Below are 14,327 nucleotides of genomic sequence, written 5' to 3' on the forward strand. Positions count from 1 at the left end.
CGTGTTGATTCCTATAAACTAAATGGAGTTCTTCTTACAGGGTCAATGGCATAATCCACAGGCGGAAACCATACTCATGTTCCCCACAAACAGTACATGGGGACTGTCTTGTTCCGAGACATTAACCTCTAAGCGACCAGAAAAAATTATGACAGTGTTGTGGGGGCTCCATAACTAACAGGGTCACTGTCTTCAACCATATCCTTTCCTCCTGCCTCCATTTCCGCCCCCCTGTGGTTAGCCTGCTATACAGGCGCTCAGCAAGGATCACATATGTTTTCTATATGGGGAGGGTCCTGGAGGCAGCAGACATCTTGATTTAATAAATGCATGAGAGTTCCAGCAGGAAGCAATAATATTTCTGTAAAAGTCTAAAGCTCCAGAACAACACACAACTACAAGGATTATGAAGATTTGTTTTTCTGTTTTACTTTAAATTAAAAAAAAGATAAATTAACAGCGGGGATGACACCACAAAAGAGAAAAATAAAACACAATCACATGTGAACTTCAAATGGACCTGGGAGAACATCAGGAAGCGAAAGGCAGGTAGAGACGTGGAAATCAAGCAGGCAGAGCTCATAGACGGGGCAGGAGGGAAGTCTGATGTCCGCAGCGGGGGAGGGGGGGACAGGCAAGTAAGAAAGAACACTTAGAACTGGGCAGAGGATAACAGAGGCCTAGCTGGCATTATTCAGACGTTTTCTGGAATCCGTCTTTCCAGCTGGATTCTGCCTGACGTCAACACTCAACAAATGGATTGTGTCCCAAACATAGTTATTATAAGAAAATATGAGACTGTTTATGGGATATGTACCGATCTGAGATGCAGAAAGAATTCATAAACAGGCAGCCCACTTGCTACTAGTTTTTGCTCTAACAATCCACTTAAAGGGAATCTGTCAGGAGGTGTGAGCCCTTAAAACGGCTAGCAGCGCTATATACAGGGTGAAGAGTGTAGCGTAACTATACCGGTGGTGGCAAAATTTAATGGCGCAGCAATCACAAGCGCCATGAAGGCCGCCCCTTGATGTTCAAGTGCTCAAGGCTCGCCTCACTGAAAACGGGCAGCCCCTCCCCTCTGAGTGACGGCTCTAGAGGCCACCTGATTGGACGGTAGGGCCGTCACAAGCAGAGGGGAGGGGCTGGCAGTATTCAGTAAGGAGAGAGTGAAGCACGTAAACATCAAGGGGCCACCTCCATGGCGCTTCTGATTGCAGTGCCAAGAACATTAAAACATAAATTTCTCGGTCATGCAACTTGCATGACTGACACCACCGTTACACTACACGCCCCACCCAGTATTTAGCGCAGACAAGAGTTTTGAGGGCTCAAATCTACTGACAGATTCGTTTTCAAGGGGGAAGTTCAAAGCACATTCCAAAACGTCGGAGTGTTAAAGGGGTTTTCCAATCACACAAAAAGAGGACATTGATATGATATGCCATCAATTTGTTAAAATGAAGGGGTCACAGCGCTGGCTTGGCTTATTCTGTTATTCCCTGCAAAGCGGTTGGCTGGGAGCACCGCTGTGCAGAGAAAAACTGAGAAGGGGCAGTTGGACCCCACCGATCACAAAGCGATGAATATCATATCTAATTGAATGGGCCAGACACATAAGGCAGGCCACGTGCTGCCTATTGCTCTACCAAATGCGACTGTCCCTTCGTTCTGCTGATCAGTGGGGATTGCACATCAACCGATGGTACATTGATGGCCTACCCTAAGGATATCTTAGGCCTTCAATTGAAAATCACGGAAAAGCCTTTATGGCTTTGACCCTAGTCAGAAATACTATGACGTCTCTGGTGATACTAGTAAACAATAGTATTCCCACAGAGCCACATGTACCCCCCTCCACCCCACTGGTTAGGGACTACGGTCATAAGCGAAAGAATTTATATTTCTTTAAAATGCACCCAACACTTTACATATGACATAAGAGTTACAAGGTGACCAAAGAGCCTGAGGTTACATCTCCAGACTGGTGCCAGTATTGGCAGAGTTGGTCAGTGCTCCAGAATAACGGGAGGGCACACTTGTATACGAGCCTCAGTAAGGCATAGAATATAACGGAGGACTGACACGTGTAACGCCAATTCCATTTCTGGGAGCAAGACAGCATCTGCAAGCATTTATTTGCAAATTTAGCAATCCTTTTACTCTAGGGAGCAGGTGTCTTCAGAAACTGCTTGCACTTACACAATTATAACCCACATGTATCTCCTGCAGCTTAACTCTTGAGTGCCTCAGACCAGTTATGGATAGCAGCAGCTGTTCCTATGAAGTGCAGTAAGAGAAAGAGGCAAAGCTTTCATGGCAGTCACAGCAAGTACAGATAGAAGCAGGACTAAGGTGAAAACATAGTGAGATTGCCACTATACCTGATGAAGGCAGCCATTTTATTGTGGTTAATCCAATCCTATCAATCTTCTAGACATGAGCGACAGCAGTGAGGGATGAGGCAGTCCTAGTTCAGCTCTCATCATGGATGCCTCATGCGTACTGGTAGGGAGGACTTGGTAAATCAGTCTCTAAAGAAGAGGTTAAGCTTCCTATCGGCCTATGCCAGGAGTGATCTGTACAATTTTTTAAACAAAATTTATTCGATCTGGTCTCTTGGGAGAAACAAAAGGTTGGCATTATTGGGGAGGCTGTGTGTGCACCCTCAGTAGGGGTTCTGGGAGGATAAAAGAAATCATTCACAGGCTATATTCTCCATACAAGTCATGGGGAACACAAGTCTCACTCCAATATTACTGACAAGATTAAAGACCCTGAGGCTTAAACCATGGCTTTGTTTGCATTGCCTTCTATCATGTTGTAGATGGAGATGGCCGAGTCAAGCGCCATGTTTACCCCATAATGCCAGACATGTTCTGGCATCCAACCCCCCACATGATAAGGACCCAATGGACAGTTCACATTGGTCCCTTAAGAGTGACCGGCAGGTTAAGTCTTTCCATCCAGCAGGTTTGGGAAGATGTGCAACATATTGCTAGTAGTACTTTACAAGGGGTTGGGAATCCCAGACGGCTGTAACCCTTGCTCCACCCACAGGGCAGAAGATGACGTGTTCCTCTGCATGCGGTGGTGGATCCGTCGGAGCCTCAGCAGATATAACATGATGGAGAGCGAGACCACCAGGAAACAAACCAAAAACAGATAATGGTTGTTCACAAATGATGCTCCTCGCCAGTGAGGGTGACTACCACGGAACTGCTCCTGCTGGATGTCTCTGTGGGTGACAAGAGGACAAGGAAATATTTGGTATTATCCTAGAATGGAGATCAAAGCATTAAGTAATCACATAAGGCACCTAAAACTGTGTAATAATAAAGGGGTTGTCGGACAATGGTCTTGAGTTTCCTCGCTCAAAGTAGCGGTCGGTATCCCAGTAATTGGACCCCCATCTAATTGATAGGTCCTAAAAGTAAAAAAGGAGGGTTTTCTAGAAATGTTATTTACATATAACAGAGTATTAGTTGCGCTCTGATCTCCCCATACACTCCATGTTTTAGTTCAGTTCCCAAGCACTGAGCTTAGGGACAGTGGCTGCAGGGATGTTTGAGCTATATATTATATTTCTGTTGAACTCCTTGTTCTGTCTGTCTATCTTATATTTATATGTATGTCAAATGCAGGCAAAAAATTAAGAACAATTGAGCATAGCAACCAATGAGATTACGCCATCAATCTGCACTACAGAAGTAACACTAATTTTTTCTAAATTGATCTTTTACCATCATTACTGAAAAAGGCCATGTAACCCTTTGCACTAACATTTTTACATTGTTAATTTGCTTCCTTAAATTAACCAACTTTTTTAAATAGTTTTTATTAAAGATCTCTTCCCATGTTGCTGCTGTAGAGTCTATGTAACTCCTGTACGTAGTTGGTTGTCCTGCGGATTCTAACATAGCTCCAAAAGCGTTAGCAGCAGGGAGGGGGAGGAGGTTGAAAATGGCAGATCAGAGAGTGGAGAGCGTGAAAAGCATTCAAGTGTCCAAGGAGGACAGAGCACACAGGCTGTCAGTATCAGAGTGTGGATAGGGAGGAAAGAACACACAAAGGGCAGGGGGAAAGATCACACAGGCTGTGTAGCATCCGGACTGCAGGGGAAGGAAAATGGAGGAAATCACACACTCCTCAGCATCACTGCCTGTGAGCACAAGGGAGAAGACATCCCTCATGGGATGTAGAAGGGGCAAGCAGTACAGGGATGAAGCTGTGCGAATACATGAGAGCTAATGAAGGCGGCAGCATCCTGGACAAGAAGTACCTCACAACCATCATGTATTAATGTGAGGGGCATCCACCACATGAGAAAAGTCTGAAACTAGTAGCAGGTTGCAAAACTGTGTAACGGGTCTGAAAATGAATAAAGGAATGGAGATTGCAGCCTTAAATGTAGTGCATCTTTTTAAACTTCAGGTAACCAGTAACATATGTAAATGTCAATGTCAAAGTTGTCCATAGCTTTTAAAACGCAGATTGCTAATAGTGTTTTAAGTTTTTTCTTCACTTGTTACCTCAATGGCAAGAATCTAGTCCGGTATAATATTGCTCCAAGCGTCCATTGAACCTCCTTATCATACACTTGCAGGACAGTTTTGAGATTGCTGTAATTGGATGGGAATGAGAAGCCTGTATGGAAAACCTCATACATCCAGCCAGATTTAAAGCACTGGTACCTGTAATAAAAACATTACTATTGAAAAATCAAATACCAGGTTTAACCTCTTCAACTATGGGAACATACACACGCAAATGTTACTGCGAAAATCCTATCAGTGACCAACGCGATACTCACTTAAGCCGATGCAGGTCAGCATGTGATGCGTACAGGCCACGATCAAACCGCTCCTTTAAAACTGACCATTTGGTGGCACAGTAATCCTAAAGGGAAAAAAATAGGTAGTTGCTAAACAATAAAATACAATAATTTTTTCATTTGCCTGTAATTTGTGTGGTCTCAGAAGATGATTGCAGCAGATGCGATTTCTCACCCAGACATGGCTGCTACAAGGATATAGCTTTGGCTATTCTCCTGGAAACTGGCTGCAGACTTGGGAAAGAAGTAGTAATAGAAAGTTGATGATTAGAACATTGATATTTCAAGAACCTACACGTTCTATAAAAAAAAGTCCATTGAGAAGATCTTAAAAAAATGTAAAAGAAAATAAATTATTACTCTGTGCCAAATTAATAGAAATTAGATGTCGTCTGTGAGAAGAGCTACTTTGCCTGTGTCCCCGCGACAACACTTCCTGCTTTGTGGTTCAATGTTACTAACGATATTGAACTAGAACAATATATCGCGACAGATAAAGAGACATCTAGGCCGATTTTAAAGAATATTCGTTCATACCATATACCCCCAACTCTACTGGAAACTTTGATCCAAATATGGTCCCTATGACAGCACTGAATAACAAGAACAGAGGGATAGGAGTGTTGTCATAGAAAAAAAAAAACTGATACAAAGGCTCTTCATACAGGCGGTCTGGAAGTCCAATTTGACACAGGAATAAAAGGATTACATTCACGTTCCATTCAAAATTCTTTTGGATGCTCCTCAGCCCCAGACTACATATAGCATGTAGTGCAAAAAGCGTATCTAGCAGGAGTTCTCCTTTAACACTGTCCTAATATGTTCTGCTCTTACCTTTGCAGCACGTAAGAAACGAGCGGAGTTGTAGTCACCCCCCATACGCAGTACATCCTCTGTGCAGTAGTAAAACTCTGAGAAGCCATAGAACTCGCTGTTGTGATAGGGCAGCGGAGGCTGGTAAACGCCGTTTAAGGTGGTCTGTGTCTCGTTGGACAAGTTCATTAGAGGCTGGATGATCCGACGGCAGAGGTGAAAGTCACCTGTGCCACGTAAAAACATGGTCTGCCCCCCCTGCTTCATTTTATCTGGGATGTCCAAAGGAAGGCACGGGTCAAGGTAGGGCACATCTTGAGTCAGCCCAACTTTCTTCCCTAGAAGTCTGGGACAAATACCAGGGATCAGTGTACGGCTTGTTGTCATACATGGCCTTGATCTGTATGGACACGAATATAAACGTTTAAGAATGTAGAATAACACTGACCTGTTCTTTTCCATCGTGCTGGAGAAGATGTATTCCTCATATCTCTGTCTAGCAGCATTGCCCCCAAATCCTAGGAAAGTGGCCACGTAAACCCTGTACACGTGCTGGGTCTCGTGGGCATCACAGCCAAGGTTGAACTCTGCCAGCAGGTTCTTAGCCATTTCTTCCTGGGGACGGATGGAAAGGTGGGAGAGATGTCAAATGGCAGCCAAGTGCACACAGGACACATGGAAACACAGCGAGCACTTAATGGACAGAAATGTCTGGCAGACCTTAAACTCAAAGAAGATAGTTTCTCTGCAGAACCAATCATCATCATCCCCAACTAGAAGAACCATGAAGAGGATTATCTAGATATCCCATGGTGCTCCCGGGCCAATAGCTTTGGGTTAAAATGTAAAATGCTGCCGATGCAAGTAGTTTTGTCAAACTCCTTCCCTCCAAGAATCGTGGGACTGAAGAATCGGATACGAGTGAATTTAATTTGCACGATAGGGTTCCAGGGCTCACATATTTGAGGGGACTGTCACCTCCATCGGTGTAAAGCCATGAGTTTAAGGGTTTGATCAGAGAAATATAAAAGTGCAGGAGTGTCAGGTTAGTTTTGGAGTTCTATTTGTAGGGTCCAGAGACCACCTGCATAAATGGATTTACAACATCCATGACTCCAAGAAAAAGTATTTGTAAGCCAAAACCAGGAGTAATTCGAAAACATAGAAGAGTTAGGCTATGTTCACACGGGGTATTTTGCCGAGTTTTTTGACGCGGAAACCGCGTCGCAAAACTCGGCAAAAACGGCCCGAGAACGTCTCCCATTGATTTCAATGGGAGGCGTCGGCGTCTTTTTCCCGCGAGCAGTAAAACTGCCTCGCGGGAAAAAGAAGCGACATGCCCTATCTTCGGGCGCTTCCGCCTCTGACCTCCCATTGACTTCAATGGGAGGCAGGAGAAAGCATATTTCTCGCTGTTTTATGCCCGCGGCGCTCAATGGCCGCGGGCGAAAAACGGCGCGATAATTGCCGCGAAAATCGGCGTGCAGGGAGAGGAATATCTGCCTCAAAGTTCCAAACAGAATTTTGAGGCAGATATTCCTCCCCCAAAATACTCCGTGTGAACATAGCCTTAGACATCTGCGTTAGGGGCCTCCGTTGCAAATCCAGTCGAGAATTCCGGAAACCATAGAGCAGCATGCTGCGCTATTGTTTTCGGTAAAGCCACGGATACACTCGACAGAACCCATTAAAGTCAATGGGCTTCATTGGCCGCCGGCGGAGCGCTTCATGCAACGTAACCAGCGCCTCCGGTTTTTCCGTTGTTCTGCTTCTCTGACGGAGCAGAGCATTGGAAAGCCGAACGCAGATTTGAGCGAAGCCTTAAAAATTTTTCCATTATACTTCTGAGTAGGTTCAACTCCTGGTTTTGGCATCCAAATACTGAAGCAAAATACGGACCAGAACACTGCGGTGTGAATGAGGCCTATTACTGTATATCAGTATGAAGGCGCCATGAAGAAGAAAGGGTGTGAATACTTTTACAGTCCGCTGTATTAATTATTAAACCGATTGTTTGCTTAGTATTTCGTGTTTCTCCACGTGTACGGTATTATTCTCTTATTCCCGGTAGATCATGATAATGTAATCTCCAGAAAACGAATATAAGAGAAAGGTTGTGCCAAGTTTAGCTGTAGTAGGTCAGAAGTCATTCCACCAATATATTAAATGAAATCTGAAAATCAGGCTCATCCGAAATCTGATCTTACATATATCACTTGAAGCAACAGGTTTTAAATCCCATATGAAGGCAAACTTAAAGGGACATTAAACCTCCAAATCATGTTCACACTTAATGTGCAATTTAGTATAAGGCTGGGTTCACACCAGAATTTTCCATTCCGTTGTTCTGCTCCATCAGAAGGGCAGAACAAGGGAAAAAACGGAACAGCCAGTTCCGTTGCACTACTGGCAGCTCACGGAAACCATTGACTTTAACGGGTTCTGATAGGTTTCCGTCAGGGTGGTCTGTGGTTTTACCGGAAACATTGTTTCAGGCATTCTCGGCCGGATCTGCGACGGAGGCCACTAAAGGAGCCTCCTTCGCATATGTGAACGGGGCCTAGTCTGTTGTTCCTGTTATCAGCCACTTGAGGCTAGGGAGAGGCTGACTATTGGGTTCTTGAATAGGATGACTCACGGAAAGGTCCGCCATCACATATGACCATAAGGGAACCTATAGATCCATACTGTATATGTGTGAATGATAATAGCAGCTCTTTTTATAAGCTGCCATTAATAAGTACAGGATAAGTCCATGTCCCTCCTACACATATAAACGACCAGTTGAACAAGTAACGGGATAGACATAATGACAGTGTGTAATGATGCAATTCCATATATTCAGCATAAAAGAGTCTTGGTTTTCTAAAATGACCTCTAATTTTTACTCCTGATTGTTTGCCAGCATGAACTGCTGCTTTTCCTGTTCATCCTCTGTAATTTAATATCACACAAAGTTCCCTGAACTGGCCTGACGGAGTCCAAATTAATACATAGAGGAAGCAAAGCCTACCCGTGGTGCCCGCAGATCAGCCGTAAAGGGGCATACAAACACCAGCTGCTTCATTTAATCTGTCCCAGATGATCTGCAATATGTTAGGAGCCGGTCACAGTCAGATGAAGGGTACAGGTCACCACATCACATGATAAAAGAATTAGGGTACGGACATACGGAACTGCCTCTCTCCGGCTGAGATAAAACCGTGCCAACATAGAGTCTTCCTGTTCATCGTCAAAGATTTGAAATCATTTTTAATGTTCATGTGGTTTTTGCCGGTAAACAGCAGTTTAACCAACAGAAACTGTGCAGAAGTTGTAGTCATTTGAAAATTGTTCATTACGTCCAGACCTCAGCCGGACAACGACCACTACGTGTGTCCGTACCCTTATACTAACGGACATATGGGTGTTTGGGAACTACTCTCAGAACCCATGTAAAATTGGCAAGTTTCATAGAAAGTGAGATCTTTGTGACATCCAAGTAAGGCTCTGCCCACATCTGCGTCAGAGGCTCGGTCGCAGATTCAGTTGTTTTTGTTGGATAAAATATACCTCATACAGCACATGCTGCCCTATTGTGTCCAGCAAAATAATGGACAGTGTGACAGAAACCCGATGGACCCGTTAAAGTCAATGGGTTCTGACCGGTGCAGACGGACCCGGTTTTTCATTATTTTGCTCCTATGACGAAGCAGAACAGATAGCCCTGATGCAGATGTACACGGAGCCTAACAACTCTCTCCAGACACTGAATGAATCAGCTCTGCCTGCCTCTAACACAGCAGGAAGTAACAGCAAAACTCATCACCAATTTGCGGCTAAATTATATCCAGCCAAATCAGATACATGTACGTGTCTCCCTATGTGTCTGTAGCTCAGGAATTAGTTTAGGCCGGTATTCACCTCCCTCATTGAACAAACCTTGGCAATGGTGAGCAGTTGGCAAGCATTAAAGTACAGGGGCTACCACTTTCTATGAAGAAATGTACACAGTACAACAGGTCTGTATCATTTTAAGTTTTACAACCCCTTTCAGGACTTCATGATAGATGGTTTGCTCATCCTTGATGGAACAAACAGAAAATATCTACGGTTTCTCCTTTTTCTGGGGACTTTTAAGTGATGTAACTTGTGCATTTTGGGGATCACAGGCTTTATTGAGCTGTTAGGTAGCCACATGTTGAAAAGGTCTGGCACTGACTAAAGTGAGGTACAGAGTCTAAAGAATCCTCCTATTCTTTACCCTGGACCCCTACAAGAAAGTTTGGACTTAAAATCAGTCGGATCCCGAGAGTGGAATGAGGGAACCGGACAATAATCAGGTAGCGCCGTGGGTCGGAACCAGAAGAAGAGGAAAACGACAAATACGGAGTACATAACAGAGTCAGAGCCCGTAGTCCAAAAACCGGAGAGGCAAACAAAAGGCAACGAATCCAAGGGGTGAGAAGAAAGACAAAGTCCAATGTAGCAAAGCTGGGTCAGGCTAGAGTAGGTATGTAAAGGCTAGAGGGACTGAAACACAGGAACTGACACTCAGGCAAGGGTTAAGTGATCCTTGCCTTTTTAAAGAATTCATTTGCATCCGGGTGCCATGGCATTCGGACACTCAGACCAGTGACGCCATCGACACCTGTCTGGTTACCATGGCAATATGGGACACACGTCGACGAGAGGAGCAAGAGTGTCGCTGGAGAGAGGAGAGGTATTTAACACTTTTATATAACACATGGACAATGTACACTCTCATGTCATTTTTATATTCCCTCTGTGTGTATAATACACACACTATAAACCCACATGTATATAAAGGTAAAAGCAAAAATGCATTTGGTAATATATAATGGGGGGTGGAGTAGCGCATGCAGTAATCAGATCAGAAATATCGGCCCGTGTCTGGCCAAATTATGTGAAGCCATGATTAACATTTGTGACAATGGAACAGAGCTCATGGAATGACATACTGTATGAGGGATATAAACAAAATAAGAAGCAAAGTAGTAGCAAATGAAAAAGTAAAATATTACTGATAATGACCTGCTGAGAGGAGGCAAAGCTTACACTTTTAGGTACTTCATATGCGATCTGAGTGGAGACTCCACCCATGTCCAAAATGCCAGCTGTACGCTTGCGTAATATGGCATCCTTTTTATCGCTGCCGGGTACATTTACCTCCACTACGGCTTCATCCTCTGTGGGGGCCAAAAGTGACAGGTAAGCACAGAGAAAATAATGCCTCTAGTAGATATCCTCAACAAAGGAAGAGTTCTCACCATCTTCTATGTGATCAAAGCGACCGAGAACAAAATTGATGCCAATCCAGGCGTAGACTCCTGCAAAATCCAACAAAATGTAATATTCACATATCTAACAATGTGCAAACATTATCTTTTTATGCAAAAAATTATTTCTGCATGTAGTTATTGTTATACAATAAGAATGGTGGCAGAGGAATAAAGGCCCTGGATTTAGTGCTCCCTACGATCCGCGTCATCCGACATACCTTCCTGCTTTCCTGAGATGACTTCCGCGTGGGAGTCGGAGAAAAGAAAGTCATAGTGTACTGGGATATCTGTCCGTAGATCTTCAAGTATGGCCTCCTGCTGGCTGAAACAAACAAGTGCACTAAGTACATGTATGTCTGCTGTGGACAAGGATGTGGGTTAGGTGCAGTTTTACCCCAAAAAATTTAAATAACGCAAACCTCTAAAGTCTTTTTACAGGCATAGATGCCAAACCACACCGGTTCAGAGGTCTACAAAAATACCAAAAAAATACTTCTGGTGCCTAAGCAATGCTATTTTTACCAGCAGATGTCTGCGTTTTGGTGAACCACCAATAAGCAGTTGTAAAGCCATTCAAGATGTCAGGTCTTGTGTGGTTTGAAGTGACGCCTTATGCCCAAAAAATATGTCACCCCATGAGGTTTGAAATAATGCAGGCTTGTACCTGAGGGATTATAGGAAGGCAGACATCTCACCTCTCGGTCAGGATCCGCAGCCCCGCTGTACACAGAATATATAGGGGGGTCTCTTTGTGCTTTTCCCTAGGGATGTGGCTAGCAGCGAAGTTCAGCAATGGAGAGATGTAGTCGCTGGCTTTCTCTGGCGTAGTGGCAAGCTCTGAAATACCTAGAAACAGGCAGATGGTTAGTAAGACATGTCTGGCAATGTGGTACCTTATTCCAGCAATATAGCCGATCACAATATATGTAGGAGAAGCTCAACCCCTGGATTTAGGCGGAGCGCCCCACCTCACTAAGTGACTGATATGACATTACAGATCTTGTGTTTCTGAAGGGATCTACATCACCCTACATAACCTGTGCTGCATGGAAGAAAGCTTGATTCTTTACACTTCTTCATGGTCATCGGTAGATCTGTGCATGGATAATGCCGCAGCCTCAGAATATACCAGGAGTCTGCTAGAAAATCCATGTAAAAGGGGTTTAATACAGTACAGTAGAAGCCCAAGGCTACATATCTCTCAGTTCTCCTTCCTTAGGAATCACGCGAAACATCTACAAATACACACGGAAATCTTATTAGAGCCGACTACCCTATAGCCTGACGGTGGGCCCCCAAATACCTCTGTAAGGGAAGATGGATGTAATGTTGGAGAAGCTGTCCAGCACTCGGGTATCAGAGGAAAGAAGCCTAATGCAGGCAACAGCCGTGACGGCCAACAGGGTGAACGCACCGTGCTGGAAACCGATGGAGTCTATCGCACCTTTACCCCAGTATGTAAATAACATCCAGAGTCTAAGGCTTCTGCAATTGAAAAGAATCAGCTTTCTCGTGGGTTGGTGGCTTTACTGCTACCAATATATATTTTCCAATAGTCTGGCATTCACATGATGTCAGAATATAGTCCAGGAAAAGGAGTCCGTATCCTGGATAAACAACTAAGCGTCCAGATATCTAGCTCAAATTGTTCAGTCCGGGAATAATAGACGTCTTATCTGACAAATATCGTACATCTATGGCCAGGTTAAAGAGGCTCTGTCACCAGATTATAAATGCACTTTCTCCTACATAATCTAATTGGCGCTGGAATGTAGATAACAGCAGTGTTTTTTATTTTGAAAAACGATCATTTTTGAGCAAGTTATGAGCAATTTTAGATTTATGCTAATGAGTTTCTCAATGACCAACTGGGCGTGTTTTTACTTTTGGCCAACTGGGCGTTGTACAGAGGAGTGTATGACGCTGACCAATCAGTGACCAATCAGCGTCATACACTTCTCATTGTCCCAGCCCATTGTTACAGTGTGATTGTGCAGTGAATGAAGCTGAGCTGGAACAATGAGAATTGTATGACACTGATTGGTCACTGATTGGTCAGTCATACACTTCTCTCCACAACGCCCACTTGGTCAAAAGTAAAAACACGCCCAGTTGGTCATTAAGAAACTCATTAGCATAAATCTAAAATTGTTCATAACTTACACAAAAATGATCGTTTTTCAAAATAAAAGCCACTGCTGTTATCTACATTACAGCGCCGATCAGATTATGTAGAAGATAGGGCATTTATAATCTGGTGACAGAGCCTCTTTAAGGGTCATTTTCTTTTGCGGTCTACAAGAAGGAAAATTCGTCCTCACTACCGTAGACCCACAGACTGGTTTTACTGTTTCACCCAATTAGATTCTTGACACTGCAGCAAAGCTGGAACTGTAGACATGGTCAGCGAGGAGGAGGTGTCTAGTAATGGGGCCTCCAGGGTCACCTGTCAGGGATGTAAAGGTTTAGGATTCCTTGCTGCAGGTGAAGCGTATGTCTGGAATGTGTATAAGGAGGACAGACCCTCCCAGGAGATTACTACCTGCGGAGATTTCTTACCGCTCATGGTCTACAATCTCTATGTATGGAAGCCGCCTAGTCACCAGACAAATCATGCTCTGTACTGTATGATACTTCTAACATCTCTTCTTAGACTTCACAATGCCTTCTAAATGATCGGAAAGCTCATATAAATCCGTATCTTTTACTAGTGCGATGGGACAAAAGGAACTATTAACTTTCTGCATTTTTCTAGTATTCCTCTTGCCTCATTTTATATAACCGAGCCCCTGCAGGATGTATAAATGCTACATAAACAGGACACTTGAACAAAACAAAAGTTTTCGCAATCAGCCACCACACAAATATATAGTAAAGTGAACACCAGCGCCATCTAGTTCTGTACTAGTAGTCGTGCAGCCATAATAAATTGTGTAGTATAAGAATTTTTGGCGTCTTTATCCAGTGCCCCAATTATATATTGAATAAATTCTGACACAGGAACTCATCAAACTGCAGGTGAGAAAAGCATTTACAGCCCAATGAATGATCTAACTGGGGTTAGGAAGGTTCATGGTTAAGGAACCAGTTAGATCATTCTCAAAGCCAAAAATAATTTTAGCAGCCCGGCAATAAAAATGTGGCAATAGCAAAATTCTAGGCTCATTGCTTGACAGGCTCCTGAGATCTGTGCAACCTTGCGCCAGGATATGTAATGAGGGTCAGTGGTTCTCTCTGTGCACAATGTAATGAAAGGCCTTGCCCTTTGTGCCATAGATTTCCTTCTGGCATGTACAGTCCTGGCCAAAATTTTTGAGACGGACACAAATTTTGGTTTTGACAAAGTTTGCTGCCTCAGTTTTTATTGTGGCAATTTGCATTAACTCTAGATTGTTATG

At 43.8% G+C, this 14,327-nt stretch overlaps 1 protein-coding gene across 5 annotated transcripts in view; it reads right to left on the bottom strand.

The window, feature by feature from the left end:
* Positions 1-404: 404 nt before the first annotated feature.
* Positions 405-14,327, bottom strand: part of ENTPD4 (ectonucleoside triphosphate diphosphohydrolase 4) — a 38,017-nt gene continuing 24,094 nt past the window's right edge. For 2 of the 5 annotated variants that reach the window (XM_075858684.1, XM_075858686.1), the window contains exons 5-13: positions 11,625-11,775; positions 11,148-11,251; positions 10,918-10,977; positions 10,682-10,836; positions 6,096-6,262; positions 5,669-5,993; positions 4,814-4,899; positions 4,533-4,694; positions 405-3,238 (exon numbers count right to left, since the gene is read on the bottom strand). In XM_075858684.1, coding sequence (XP_075714799.1) covers positions 3,010-3,238; positions 4,533-4,694; positions 4,814-4,899; positions 5,669-5,993; positions 6,096-6,262; positions 10,682-10,836; positions 10,918-10,977; positions 11,148-11,251; positions 11,625-11,775 — 1,439 coding nt within the window. In that variant the 3' untranslated portion in view covers positions 405-3,009. The remainder of the gene's footprint in view (positions 3,239-4,532; positions 4,695-4,813; positions 4,900-5,668; positions 5,994-6,095; positions 6,263-10,681; positions 10,837-10,917; positions 10,978-11,147; positions 11,252-11,624; positions 11,776-14,327) is intronic. The other 3 variants (XR_012882547.1, XM_075858687.1, XM_075858688.1) reach the window with 3 other exon arrangements.

The sequence above is a fragment of the Rhinoderma darwinii genome, chromosome 3 (assembly GCF_050947455.1).
Source record: "Rhinoderma darwinii isolate aRhiDar2 chromosome 3, aRhiDar2.hap1, whole genome shotgun sequence".
NCBI lineage: Eukaryota > Metazoa > Chordata > Amphibia > Anura > Rhinodermatidae > Rhinoderma > Rhinoderma darwinii.